Source organism: Rana temporaria, chromosome 8 (assembly GCF_905171775.1).
Source record: "Rana temporaria chromosome 8, aRanTem1.1, whole genome shotgun sequence".
NCBI classification, from domain to species: Eukaryota; Metazoa; Chordata; class Amphibia; order Anura; family Ranidae; genus Rana; species Rana temporaria.
In genome coordinates this window covers 70792629-70807810 of record NC_053496.1, presented here as the reverse complement: position 1 = coordinate 70807810, position 15182 = coordinate 70792629, and the positions used below count along the sequence as shown (strand labels likewise).

Genomic DNA, 15182 nt, shown 5'->3' with positions numbered 1-15182 from the left:
TCTGAGGAATTGCCCAAAAGGGATTCCTCTGATGGTATGCTGGGGGTGAGAGGAGTCAGCACGCAAAAGATTGTTTCCCGCCGTGTCTTTTCTAAACAGGCTAGTGGAAACAAAACCGTTGGCGCCGGTGAGCCTAACATCCAAAAAGTCGATGGTGGAGAGCTGCAATTTACCAGTAAAATGCAAGTTAAGGCCATTATCGTTAAGATACAGCAATAACGTATCGAGGTTAACGGTCTCACCAGAACAGATGAACAACAAGTCGTCAATGTAGCGACAGTAAAGCACGGTGTCCTGCCGACGGGGACTATCACATCCAAAGATGCGGGACCTCTCCCACCATCCCATGTAGAGATTGGCAAGGGAGGGCAAAAACTTGGCTCCCATGGAGGCCCCGCATCTTTGGAGGTAGTAGTCCCCATCGAACATGAAGAAATTGTGCGTAAGTAAATATTCAAGTGACAAAATGATAAATTCCTCTAATGCCAATGAAAACTTGTTGGACTCCCTCAAAAAGTAGCCTACAGCTTGGAGACCCAGATGATGCGGGATGCACGAGTACAGGCTCGTCACATCACAACTGATCCACTTGTATTGTTCTTCCCACGGAAACCCATTAAGCTTCTGAAGGAGCTGTTGGGTATCACGTAGGAAGCCAGGAAGCTCGACTACCAAGGGTTGTAATTGGCCGTCAACCCACTCACCCAGTCTCTCGTTAAGTGACCCAATACCTGCCACGATAGGTCTTCCTATTAAAGGGTTTAGTCCCTTGTGTGTCTTGGGTAAATGATGAAAGACTGGGGTAACGGGGTGACTGGGAATAAAAAGTAGTTTATCAGATTCCGTAATTAAACCAGCCTGTACACCTCTGTCCAAGACAGAGGTTAATGCTTTGGTGAAAGGCACTGTGGGGTTCATGGTGAGAAGCTGATATGTGGTAGTATCAGACAGCTGGCGAACCGCCTCCTCTTTATACACAGATGAATCTAAAACAACTACAGAGCCCCCTTTATCGGCATTCCTAATAACAATGTTAACATCAGTTTTCAAAGAGTTCAAGGCTTGTGTTTCCTCTGGAGACAGATTGTTGGGGAGCTGGTCTCTGCGACAGTTACGGGCCAGGCGTGTGAGGTCCCTCTCTACCAGTGATTGGAAAGAGTCAAGATCCTTGCCCCTAGAACCCAGTGGGTAAAAGTTAGATCTCATCTTAAAAGAAATGGTACAAGGACCATCTGCTGGGTCAATGGGACAAGGATGTGACTCAATAAACAAATCTGTGAGGTCTTTTAAGGCGCAGACCTCTTTAAAGAGAAGAGGAGACGAAATTAACTCACCTGACCCTTGGCTGTCAGCAGAGACAAGTTCCTGGAGAAAAAAGTGTGGGAACTCCCACCCAAGATCCACTCCCCCACCAAAAAAAAAAAAATGATACGCTCATATGCATAATTACTAAACTGCATGTTTTTTGTTTTTTTTTGATCCACTGTACCTTAGTAAGTTCTTTCTAAATCCCGCGATAACTTGCAGCAGACCTCCGCAATGTCTCCTGGGAACAATGACAAAAGCTCGCAGGAGACATTGCGGCATCGAGGAAGTGATGGAATACCCGCACGCTACCCGATGAATCCATATACAGGAAGCGGCCAGTAACATAAAGGATTACTAAGGTTCGCCTGCCCCTGACAGTGACTCGAGCTGGGCATCGCCGCTTAGTGAAGGATTGGCTCGGCTGCTCTAGTCCTGCAAAGGGAACCAAGTTCCTGCTGTGAAAAAAGTGCAGGAACTCCGTTCCCACAGGACTTGAGCCCTGATTCTGCAACACGTATCTATGCAGACATGTATTCCTACGGGATCACGAGGAATCATGTATATTTAAGTAAACATGTATTAACATGCCTCATTAAGCGATCATGCAACTTTTAGGCGATCATGCATCCTTATGCGATCGAGCATCTTTATGCGATCAAGCACCCTTGTGCAAACGAGCATCTTATGCGACCAAGCATCTTTATGTGATAAAGCATTTTTATGCGACTGAAAAAAACATGCATATCTATACAAACATAAACACGCATCTGTGATCATGTAACCTTAAAGCGGGGGTTCACATAAAAAAATGTTTTAACATTACATTCAGGCGAGTTGTCATAATGACATTAGGCTGTTTTTTTTTAAATCCTTGCCGTACATACCCTTTTATGTACATTTTCACTGCGGCTTCCGGGTATGTAATCTGCGGGACTGGGCGTTCCTAATTGATTCACATGCTTCCGACCAGCGCATACAGCGCGTCACGAAATGCCGAAAGAAGCCGGACTGCGAGTCAGCTCTATACGGCGCCTGCGCACCGGCGTTTTTCAGCAACTCGTGACGCGCTGTATGCGCCGGTCGGAAGCATGTCAATCAATTAGGAACGCCCAGTCCCGCAGATTACATACCCGGAAGCCGCGGTGAAAATGTACATAAAACGGTATGTACGGCAAGGATTTAAAAAAAAAAAAAAAAAAACAGCCTAATGTCATTATCACAACTCGCCTGAATGTAATGTTAAAACATTTTTTTGGGGTGAACCCCCACTTTAACCACTTCCCGACCTCCTCATGTACATTTACATCAGCAGAATGGCATGGACAGGCACATCAACGTACCTGTACGTGCCTGCCTAGACGTGGGTGGGGGGTCCGATCGGGACCCCCCCGGTACATGCGGAGGTCGGGTCCGCTCGGGGAGCGATCCGGGACGACGGCGCGGCTATTTGTTTATAGCCGCTCCGTCGCGATCGCTCCCCGGAGCTGAAGAACGGGGAGAGCCGTGTGTAAACACGGCTTCCCCGTGCTTCACTGTGGCTGCGCATCGATCGAGTGATCCCTTTTATTAGGGAGACTCGATCGATGTCAGTCCTACAGCCACACCCCCCTACACTAGTAAACACATACACAGTGATCCCTAAATGTTACAGCGCCCCCTGTGTTTAACTCCCAAACTGCAACTGTCATTTTCACAATAAACAATGCAATTTAAATGCATTTTTTGCTGTGAAAATGACAATGGTCCCAAAAATGTGTCAAAATTGTCCGAAGTGTCCGCCATAATGTCGCAGTCACGAAGAAAATCGCTGATCGCCGCCATTACTAGTAAAAAAAATAAAATAAATAAAAAATGCAAAAAAAACTATCCCCTATTTTGTAAACGCTATAAATTTTGCGCAAACCAACCGATAAACGATTATTGCGATTTTTTTTTACCAAAAATAGGTAGAATACGTATCGGCCTAAACTGAGGAAAAAAAAAATTGATATATGTTTTTGGGGGATATTTATTACAGCAAAAAGTAAAAAATATTGCATTTTTTTCAAAATTGTCGCTCTATTTTTGTTTATAGTGCAAAAAATAAAAACCGCAGAGGTGATCAAATACCACCAAAAGAAAGCTCTATTTGTGGGGAAAAAAGGACGCCAATTTTGTTTGGGAGCCACGTCGCACGACCGCGCAATTGTCTGTTAAAGCGACGCAGTCCCGAACTGTAAAAACCCCTTGGGTCTTTAGCCAGCATATTGGTCCGGGGCTTAAGTGGTTAAGCGATCCTGTCAACTTATGCGATTATGCATTTTTATGTGATCAATAATGAACCTTTTTTGTTTTTTTACACAAACATGCATTTTGTACACCCATGATCATGCATCTTTATGCAAACATGTGAACTGGTAAAAAACAGTTATCTTCAGCAACCGTGTGCTCCAGCAACTGTGCGTTTTAGCAGCAACTTTGTAAGCAAGCACTTGCTCAACTGCAGTTGGTCCTATACATTAGACCTGCAGGATACCAAGCACATATGCACTATGTTGGAGATACAACTCCCTAAAATGCACCCACGCTCATGTCTTTTAAACATTATTTTAAAAACATGTAATTAAGCAATACATTTACAAGCACGTATATTATGCTGTTCCTGCCCACAAGCAGATAATTGCGCTTTTAAAGTGAACTGCTAATCATCCAGTAGTGTATCTACATACGTACATGCCCCTCGGATAGGCAGAAAATATGCAGCATGTAGTCATGACTTGTCTGCACCCGGCCCCCAAGAAATTACCCGTGCCCTCTAGTGGCTGGGGAAGAAACAGCAGCATGCATGAGCAAGAGCACATAGCATGATAGAATGGCACACTGCTCCCAGTGGCCACTGGGAAAAACATATAGTCAGATCTCTCTTTTTTAAAAGAGAAACTGCAAACAAATGCAGACTTACTCTTCCCGTCGCAGGGTACTGCTGGAATATCACAGCGACCCAATCTTCCCCCATCACGGCTGGCTGATGTCATGCCAGATCTTCAAAGGATGGGGTCCCCGCTGTACGTAGGGTCCACTGCCTTGGACCTGTATAGCTCCCTGCCAGAGAAAATCTGTGGTATAGCAATGTGACCAAGGTTCTGGATCCCAGGGACCAGCTCTCCTAAGAGAAGCGCTACAGGCAAAACCTTGTTCTTCCGTACCAAGGCTCGGGTACCATCCACTTTAGCCTTTGTTTTGGCTCTTTGAATGGATCCGATAGCCTGAACAGTGTCTGGGAGCTATGCTATCTATGGAGCACATCATTAACTGTGACCAACACCTTAGACACTGGTGAAAAAAACGGAGGTACTCCCTGGATGGGAGGGGTTATATAGGGAGAGACTTCCTTCTTTGATTGCACCAGTGTCCATCACCTGAAGGTGGCCTATAACCCACATACTAATTACTATGGCTGTTCTGTGTCCCGTGCTGTACGATAAAGAAAGGTAATTTATTTCAGTAATTCAATAAAAAAAAAATTCAATATTGTAGACTCATGGTTTCACACTCTAATCAGCTAATAAACTCAAAAACGCCTGTAAAAGGTTCCCTGAGCCTTTAAATGGCCTCACCGTTTGGTTCAGTAGGTTACACAATCATGGGGAAGACTGCCGACTTGACAGTTGTCTAGAAGACAGTCATCGACACCCTCTACAAGGAGGGTAGCGCAACAAAAGTTGCTAAAGAAGCTGGCTGTTCACAGTGTGCTGTATCCAAGCACATTAATGGACAGTTGAGTGGAAGGAAAAAGTGTGGTAGAAAAAAAAAAAAAAGATGCAAATAACAGGGATAACCGCAGCCTTGAGAGGATTGTGAAGCAAAGGCCATTCAAGAATTTGGGAGAGATTCACAAGTAGCGGACTGCGGCTGGTGTAAATTTTTTCCAAGAGCCACCACACACAGATGTATCCAGGACATGGGCTACAACTGTCTCATTCCTTGTGTTAAACCACTCCCGAACCAGAGACATGAGAAGCATCTTAACTGGGCTAAGGAGAAAAAGGACTGGACTGTTGCTCTGTGGTCCAAAGTCATCTTTTGACTTTGTGAATTGAATTACTAAAATAAAATGTACTTTTTAATGATATTCACATTTTATGAGGTGTAATTATATATATATATATATATATATATATATATATATATATATATATATATATATATAAAAAACACACACCTCAAAAAATTTAATCAAAAAGAAAAAAACAAAACCAAGCAACATAGTTTGGCCTACAAAAAAAAAAACACATTAATCCTTTGTCATGTGAAAAATAGAGTCTGCCATTGCTGGCCTTCACTGACCAATACTTTTGAGCAATAACCATCATGGAGCTCTGGAGGAGGGGGGCATGTAACCCAAAACGTTTAAGTCTCCCAACTGTGTTACATTGGAATAGAAGAAAAGGCCTACAGCTAGAGCTGAAGAAAAGTATACCGCTCTAAAAACAATCAATCCCCATTGCTTCCGTCCCAACAAACCAAGAGGGTGCTGGCTGTGCTCAATTACCATGAGATGAAAGAAAAATCCTGGATCGCCGCACTCCTCAAAAAACGAAAATTAAAATGGAAAAAACAGCCAAAATTCATGCAGTCAAACAAGAAGTGGATTAGGAAAAAAAGAGCTGACATGTTTCGCATCCTATGATGCTTACTCGTAGCTGAGTAAGCATCATAGGATGCGAAACATGTCAGCTCTTTTTTCCTAATCCACTTCTTGTTTGACTGCATGAATTTTGGCTGTTTTTTCTATTTGAATTGTTGTTGTTTTTTCATGTTTTGAATAAAGACATCGTTGTTTGAGGAGTGTGGCGATCCAGGATTTTTCTTTCACCTACAGCTAGAGCTGTTGTTCAAAAAGCTTGTTTTTACAGTTGGATAGGAATCTTTTGAAACAAATTAGGTATCTGTGGGAGGAGGTTTTGCTTAAAAGCATTGCTTTTTCCCAGCCAAGCGAGAATTTTTAGAAGATCAGGACTAGAATTCTGCCTGTATTATTGGAATTAGTGGAAAGAAGTCAACGTATAATTTGGACAGATCGTTAGGAAGTTGAATACCCAAATAGAGGAAGTGGAAAGGGGTCCATTTAAAAAGGGAAATTTCGCCTGGAGATGTTGACAAAGATTTATGGATTTTTAATGGTTGATATGAAAGTTTGAAAGCTCTCCATATGTTTTGATCTCCATTCTATGATTTGGCAGGGTAGTGATCGGGTTGTTAAGAAAGAACAACAAGTCTGCATAGGTCGAGATTTGGGATATGGGACCCTATAGTAATGCCACTGATGTTAGGCCACTGAACAGATCACAGAATCGGTTCTAAAGTTAATATGAATATCAGTGGGGAAAGTGGGCATCCCCATTGCCGATGTGAAAGGGGACTTAAAGAACCCCATTTATGCTGACACAGGCGGTAGGAGCAGAGTATAGTGAATGTATCCAATGCTGCATATGAGTGGCAAAAAAAAAAATTCAAGGATCACCGCCAGTTTTCAGAATAGGAAACAGGTGGTAATTAAAGTGATTGTAAGGGTTTTTTTTTTTTACCTCCACTGTGCAGCTTGTTTTGCACAAAGTGGCCCCGAACCTCCTCTTCTAGGGTCCCCCGGCGGCTCCTCCCCGCATCAGATAACCCCCCTAGGAGAAGCGCTCTCCCGGGGGGTCACCTTGTGAGCAAGCTCCCGAGTCCAGCATTTGTCTATAGACGCGAATGTCGGACATGGCTCGCCCCCGGCGCTCGCTTCATTGGATTTGATTGACAGCAGCCAATCGTTTAATCTATCATTAATCTATCCAATCAAGAGCAGGGAACCCATGGAGAGAGGACAATCGTGTCTCTGCCAACAGAAATACAGGGCTCAGGTTAATTTAAACAGAGGGGGGGGCTGGGGGGCCAGTCATAGTCACCACCAGGGTGCATAGGGTGCATTAAAGGTGAAAAAACACGAGGATTTACAACCCCTTTAAAACAAAAGGGTGGAGGTTACAGGTGATGTCATTACCCAAATATGGGCAATGACTTGTTAATGGTGAACAGAGATTAGCTCCCCATGAGATCCGCTTTACTTCTGAGTGACACTGTACAGCAGTGGACAGTTTTGAAAGCCGCTATTTGACTGAACAGCCGCTGTCTGCTCAAGGGCTGTCAATCAAAGTGGAGCGGACCCAATGGGGAACTAGTCTCAGTTCCCCATTAAGCTCCACCCACCCCTAGTATAAACTCCTTCAGCCAAGTGCCTGTCAGTATAAGTGCAGTAGTGAGAGTGCACTGAGGAACGAGTGTCCAGTGAGGTGGCAGTGCTCTTCTTCCCCAGTGCAAACACAAGCCAATCCATGTACCACAGTTACATGAATTGGATGCGAAAACCAACACTCAGTGCTGCGCCCTGATGGAATTTGAAAGGGAGATCAGTCTGTGATCACTCACTAAGGACATTCATTATAATGAATAAAAAAAATGAATGAATAAAAAAAATTCACTTTATGGACTCATTGGAATAAGTTGGAAGATACCATATGCACTTATATTGGTTTGTTTTATACCTTTTTGATCTGCACTTGCACTTTGCTGTTTAATCACTGGCAAAAAGTTGATAACATTGCACAGTTTTTTTGCATCTGCACTGTTGAGTTAATAACTGATACTTCAGTGGGAATATTGCACATTTGAACACAAAGTATTTGTATTGATTTGTTTGGTATATCATATTGATTGATAAGTAGGTATTGGGAGCACTATCCAAGGGCACCCTCACAATAAATAGGATATATTTATCTACCTATATATTTTACTTATGTTCTTGGCACAAAAAGATATTATTTAAATTGGCATTGAAGTTAGCCCAACCTACAACTGGTTATAATATCTTGAGAACCACTGGTCTAGCCCAAACTCCTTTGACAAACCCTATTCTCATCCTCACCCGCCATCTGTTTTCAATCAGAATGCCCCCAAAGTCACTTTCCTCCCCCACCTCCTGCTGTCATTCCCACTGCATGAAAAGTGACTGCACTTGTCTCTGGCAGCAGTCACATACCTGAGACAAGCTTTGAACTAAATTTAATATTGGTCTCCTTGTAAGTAGTGTGATCAAACCGCTGTAGGGAGTTGACCACACGATTTAAGAATCCACACCATTTAGAAAAGCATGCACATAGTTCTATTCCCCAAGGGGACAAAGTGCTAAGAACAACTTTGGCGAGACTTCGTTAGGCCTCATGCACACTGGGCGTTTGCCCAGCTCTTCCTGAACGGCCTTCTCCTGCCAGGAGAAAAGCAGCATCAAAGACACTTAAAGCTGCGTTTTTTGTATATGCGTTTAGACGCATGTAGGCAAGTCAAGCACTTGTGTGCTCATTCATTTTATTGGCCAGAATAATAATGTATTCTGGCCATTGAAATTAATTGATGTTCAAGTGCTAAACGCACCTAGCCTTAAACTAATGTTAACCACTTAAGATCCAGACCAAAATGCAGCTAAAAGGACCTTGCCCCTTTTTGCGATTCGGCACTGCATTGCTTTAACTGATAATTGCGCGGTCGTGCGAAGTGGCTCCCAAACAAAATTGGTGTCCTTTTTTTCCCACAAATAGAGCTTTCTTTTGGTGGTATTTGATCACCTCTGCGGTTTTTATTTTTTGCGCTATAAACAAAAATAAAGCGACAATTTTGTAAAAAAAAAAAAAAAAATAATATTTTTTACTTTTTACTATAATAAATATCCCCCCAAAATATATAAAAAACATTTTTTTTTACTCAGTTTAGGCCGATACGTATTCTACCTATTTTTGGTATAAAAAAAATAAATAAAAAAAAAAAATCGCAATAAGCGTTTAATCGGTTGGTTTGCGCAAAATTTATAGCGTTTACAAAAAGGGGATAGTTTTATTGCATTTTTATTATTTTTTTACTTTTATTTTTTTACTACTTATGGCGGCGATCAGCGTTTTTTTTTTGTGACTGCGACATTATGGCGGACACTTCGGACAATTTTGACACATTTTTGTGACCATTGTCATTTTCACAGCAAAAAATGCATTTAAAATGCATTGTTTATTGTGAAAATGACAGTTGCAGTTTGGGAGTTAACCACAAGAGGGCGCTGATGAGGTTATGTGTTCCCTGAAGTGTGTTTACAACTGTAGGAGGGTGTGGCTGTAGGTGATGTCATCGATTGTGTCCCCCTATAAAAAGGGATGACACGATCGATGCAGCCGCCACAGTGAAGAACGGGGAAGCCGTGTTTACATACGGCTCTCCTTGTTCTTCAGCTCCCGCAGCTTCGGACCGGGTCGCGGGAGCGCGCCCGCGACCCACGGCTGGGTACTAGTACAGGACGTACATGTGCCCAGCCGTGCCATTCTGCCGACGTATATGTGCAGGAGGCGGTGGTTAAGGTGCAGCAAGCGTTTGATCAGCCAAAACGCTGCTGCTCCTGAACACACTAACATTGGGTTTTTTTCTTTTTTGACACACACCTGTAAACACCTGTGTGTGCATGGATACATAGGCCAACACTGAGGGTTGCTTGCAGAGCGAAAAAAATAAAAAAAAGTCAGACGCTCCTAAAAGGATTATTTAATACCCAGTATATGAGGCCTTAAAGTAGTTATAGTGTAATATAGGATAAATGTTTGTATTATAGTACCTGATATGGCCAGCTTTCCTGGACAGACAGAGCGTTCCCTTGTACCAGCATCTGATGACCTAGGAAGAAAAAAAAAAAAAAACACGATTAATACAAAAATTACCCATAAAGTGAACATTTAAAGGCCATTGAAAAATTAGCTCCCCACTCAAAACAAAGAAAAATAAAAAAAAAGGGGGGGGGGGTGGTTTAGGCTTTACATATACTAAACATGGACTTCAGCTAATATTTAGTTTTTTTCTTTGCTTGCATTCACCTACTCACTCATACAGATTCATTATTGATCCCAGGCGGTTTTATCACAGTTGAGATACAAACATTTATCAGAATTTGCATTCCTGAAACACTCGGGTGTAAAGGTGGCCTTCTAGGTGGATCCTGATGGGCCGTGTCAGCCCCTGGCTTTGCTTAATATTCCAAGTGACCTCTCCTTGCCATAATTTCCAACACCTGGGAGTTTGGGTATCCTACCCAACTCGGTGTTAGGGCCACCAGGAAATAGGCATACAAACAGAAACTTAAAAATGGTTGTAAACCCACTTTTGGGGGGGAAAAATTATATAACACCTGCCAGACAAACGCATAATGAGCTAGTATTCATAGTATACTAGCTCATTATGCAATAATCGCCTGAGATCAAAGCTGCGGTACTCGACACAGCAACGGCCGCCGACATCACTCCGGGGGTTACTTCCGGGTATCGCGGCTCTGGCACTGTGATTGGCCGGAGCCGCGATGATGTCACTCCTGTGCATGTGCGCGGGAGCCGGCAGTAACGGCACAGTCTAACTAAAGCAACGGCACAGCGATGACTTTGGCACATGCAGACACAGGGAATATGTCCTAAACAGTGCAATTTTAGGAGATATCCAGGGTAGCTACAGGTAAGCCTTAATATAGGCTTACCTGTAGCAAAAGGTGTGTTGTAAGGGTTTAAAACCACTTTAATTTGAAAAGTTTTGCTTCAAGTGTAAGTAAAAGTAAAAACTTTGAGAATGTGTTAGGGCCCACATCAGGTTTTATTGCAGGAATTCTCAACTCCAGTCCTCAAGGGGCCCAGACAGGTCATGTTTTCAGGTTTTTTATTATTTTGCACTTAGCGATTTGATCAGTTTCACTGCCTTCGTAACTACCACAGCTGTTTCATCTGAGGGAAATCCTAAAAACCATGACCTGTTGGCGCATTGAGGACGAGTTGAGAAACACTTTTATTGCCATGAATTAGGGATGTCCGGATACCGAGCATTTCCCGAGTACTTGTATTCAGGGGAAATGCTCTGATGCTTCACCCAATACCTGGGTAGTCAGGTGTTGGGTGGTGGGGGGAGTTACAAGTCTTCTCCCCCGTGCCGTCTTCTCATCCCCCGTGCTGTCTTCTGTCCAACTCCGTGCTGTGCACCCCCCCTGTGCCGTGCTCCCCCGTGCCATCTTCTTCCCCCCCCCCCCGTACCGTCCCCCGTGCCATCTTCTCTCCCCCTGCCCTCTTCTGTCCAAATCCGTGCTGTGCTTCCCTCCCAGTGCCATCTTCTCTCCCCCCTGCCGTCTTCTGTCCAACTTTGTGCTGTGCTCCCCCCGTGCCATCTTCTCTCCCACGTGCCGTCTTCCCCCCCCCCTCCATGCCGCTTTCCCCCCTCAATCTGTCAGAAAGGAGAGCGCTAAACCCGGCTCCTACCTTTTCCGAATGTACAGAGTCAGTGATCACAGACTGTTCATTCACATAACTAAGCATCGTAACCTGTGATTACGATGCTTCAGTTTATGAATGGAGAGGAGCTTTCTCCATTCATTTCAGCTGAGGCTGCAGAGAAAAGGAAATGGGGAATCTGTGTCCTTAGTCCCTTTCTCTGTCTTAAAGGGGAGATGTCAGAGGTCTGTTAAGACCCACGATATCTCACCAAAGCCCCCCCCCCAACAGGGCTGATTAAAAAAAAAATGCAATAAATAATTTAAAAAATAAAATGTAAATAATAAAAAAACAAAAACAAAACACACTGATAAGCCACTACAACCCCCCCCCCCCCTAAATAAAATAAAAAATCAGTGTAAAAAACGCCACTGTCACATGATATTAAAAACAAGTATCGGTATTCGGTATCGGCGAGTACTTGGAAAAAAGTATCTGTACTCGGTCTCAAAAAAGTGGCATCAGGACAACCCTACCATGAATGTTCTGACTGGGATTCACCCCCTCTGCTTGGCTAGTCCTGGTGACTATTATGCCAAATTTTTGAGCAGTCACAGAATCAGGAGGTGGGTGAAATACAGAGACTTGTTCTGGTCGCGGGGGGTTTACTCTCATTTTGGAGAGAGTTGTGCCTCTGTGAAAAGGCAAAAAATAAATAAAAATATAAGGTTTAGCTTTATACACATATATTCAAAAAAGGAAGGAAACATGCCAGATTAATATGGGGTTTACTATTCCTTCCAATACTGCAAGTTAACTGGCAATTGCATGAAAAGATATACAGGCCCAGAAAGTGAGAGAAAATATCAAAATGGCATTAAAAGGACAGTAACATACGGTAAGAGGAGTTTTCTTAAGGAGACACAATCCATAGATTATCTGTTCGTTAGTATAGGAATTTTGACCGCAGATTCCAATTCTTCAAAAGAAAAAAAAAAAAAAGCGAAGAGGCAAGGTAGAATTCTTTTATCGTGAGTTAACACAATGCCCGATTTTCATTTAATGTGTCCAGTAATCGTATGGAAATAATCAAAAAGAAAATACCATTCATATAGTCAGAAGCAAAGAATGACCTGGAAGATGCTAGCATGTAGCTACGTTTACCTTTGTCATACAAGAATTTTCATACACGTTTGCTGTACACAATATGTAATGAAAAATGTGGCCAGCAGATGGTGCCAAACAACCATTCTTTCATAAAACTGCATGGATTTTAACAAAAAGTTATCCATAAGCAGAAATATTTACAAAAAGCAATTTGTCTTTTGAGAGCTCACAGATTTTGTGTTTTAAAATACATGTTCTCTACAAACTGGTAAAAAATAATTACTGAAAATAATTATTAATTCCATATAGGCCTTGTTTTAGGTGTTATAGTACAGTACATCAACATCTCCCTGCCATAATTCCCGATTGTGTAACCGTCCACCTGGGAGTCCTGAACGATCGCAATTGCCCTTTACATTTGTCAACACCTCCTGAAAAATAATCCATAGTAAAAACTACAATTGTGTTTATATTTTAACACAGGGGTTGACAAATTTGCTTGGAATCTAGGAGCCAGCTAAAAAAGTTAGGAGCCAGAAAACGCACCCCGTCCCGAAGCAGCGCCCGCATATGTAAACGGTGTTCAAACGCAATTTTGAAGCGTGACATGTTGGGTATGAATATCTTTCATAATATAAAAAAAAAATGGGGATAACTTTACTGTTGTCTTATTTTTTAATTAAAAGAAGTGTAATTTTTTTCCCAAAAAAGTGCGCTTGTAAGACCGCTGCGCAAATACGGTGTGACAGTAAGTATTGCAATGATCGCCATTTTATTCTCTAGGGTGTTAGGATAAAAAATATATATAATGTTTGGGGGTTCTAATTAGAGGGAAGAAGATGGCAGTGAAAATAGTGAAAAATGACATTAGAATTGCTGTTTAACTTGTAATACCAACGGCCACCACCAGATGGTACCAGCTCACATCTGGTGGAAATAACTTGTAATACCAACGACTCACCACCAGATGGCACCAGCTCACAAAAAAAAATAATGTTTTTGCCCACCTTCCAAGCCAAGTCGCCAGGACACTATTTCTAGTCGCCATGGCGACCTGGCGCCCGGGATTTGTCGATCCCTGTTTTAACACATCACAGTAGTGTTGGTAAGGTTTTAGCCATTTTAGCCATCTGCACCAAACACCCCAAAATAGCCCACTTACAAAATGTCGAAAACTGCGTACAAAAACTGTCTTAGGGCCATGCACACTGAGCTTAAAAGGTGGTTGTGAAGGCTGAAGGTTTTTTTACCTTTATGCATGAAGGCAAAAAACCTGTGTTCCCCCCACTGCCCCTTCCTTATACTCACCTGAGCCCCCTCTTGATCCAGCGATGTGCATGGGAGCCTCGGCTATCCCGGGTCTCCCTCTCATTGGCTGAGAAACAGTGGTGGGAGCCTTTGGCTCCCACTGCTGTCAATCACAGCCAGTGAGCCAATGGAGGAGTGAGCCACCCTCATATGTGTCTTATGGATGCATAGAGTGGGGCTTGGGAGAGAGCACACACCAGTGCCCCTTAGCAAGCAGCTTTCTATTGTGGGTACTGGTCAAGGGGGAGGAGCCAGGAGCGCCAACGGAGGAACTAAAAAAAAAGAGGAGGATTGAGGCTGCCCTGTGCAAAACCCACACAGAGCAAGCAGGTCTGACTTTTGTTTGTCTTTAGAACCACACACACACACACACACACACACACACACACACACACACACACACACACACACAGTTCCTTGCCAGAACAAAAAACTTCATATTAGAGGATTTTTGTACAGGAATTTAGGATCTTCTGCCCTGGTTCACATTGATGCTACTTTGATGCTACACTACTTCATTTGAAATCGGCAAAAGTAGTGCAGGAACTACTTTTGAAAAATCGGTGTGGCGCCGCAAAATTGTTGTCGCACCGATTGGAACATTGCCAGTGCCTCCAATATGCATGACAAAATCGCTCCAATGTGAGCCTAGGCTCTAGGAGAGTTTAGGTGCAGTCAGCGTTTTTCCTGACAGAAAACTTCTCACAAAAACACAAAACAGAAGGGTATTTTTTCTACCTCTAAAACATTGAGCTTAAAATATACCTCTAAACATCCTAAAATGCATGGACACATAGGATAACATTGAGCTGCTTCTACAGACAAAAAAATAATTACTATACCACTTGGCAATGTTAGTGTTTTCTTTTATTTATGGGCAGTTAATCTTCACAGTGCGCCATTTGTTTTTAATGATTACTGCTTACGCATATAGCTGCCAACATTGATCGAAAAAAAAAAAAAAAAAAAACAGGCATGCATACATGGATCGAAATTCAGCTGGTGCCTCCTGAACCAGCTAAATTTCGGTCTATGGCCATCTTAAAGTCATACTAAAAAGGTCTCTTTTTTTCTGTTAAAATTAAACATGTCATACTTGCCTGCTCTGTGCAATGGTTTTGCACAGAGCAGCCCACATCCCTCTTTGATGCTCCTGGCTCCTCCCGA

General features: G+C 42.8%; 1 protein-coding gene across 1 annotated transcript in view; it reads right to left on the bottom strand.

Annotated features, from left to right (window-relative positions):
- RTKN2 (rhotekin 2) overlaps window positions 1-15182 on the bottom strand; it is a 118924-nt gene that overhangs the window by 77839 nt on the left and 25903 nt on the right. Inside the window, exon 3 of the mRNA XM_040361995.1 lies at window positions 9977-10035. Within this exon, the coding sequence (XP_040217929.1) occupies window positions 9977-10035 (59 nt within the window). The remainder of the gene's footprint in view (window positions 1-9976; window positions 10036-15182) is intronic.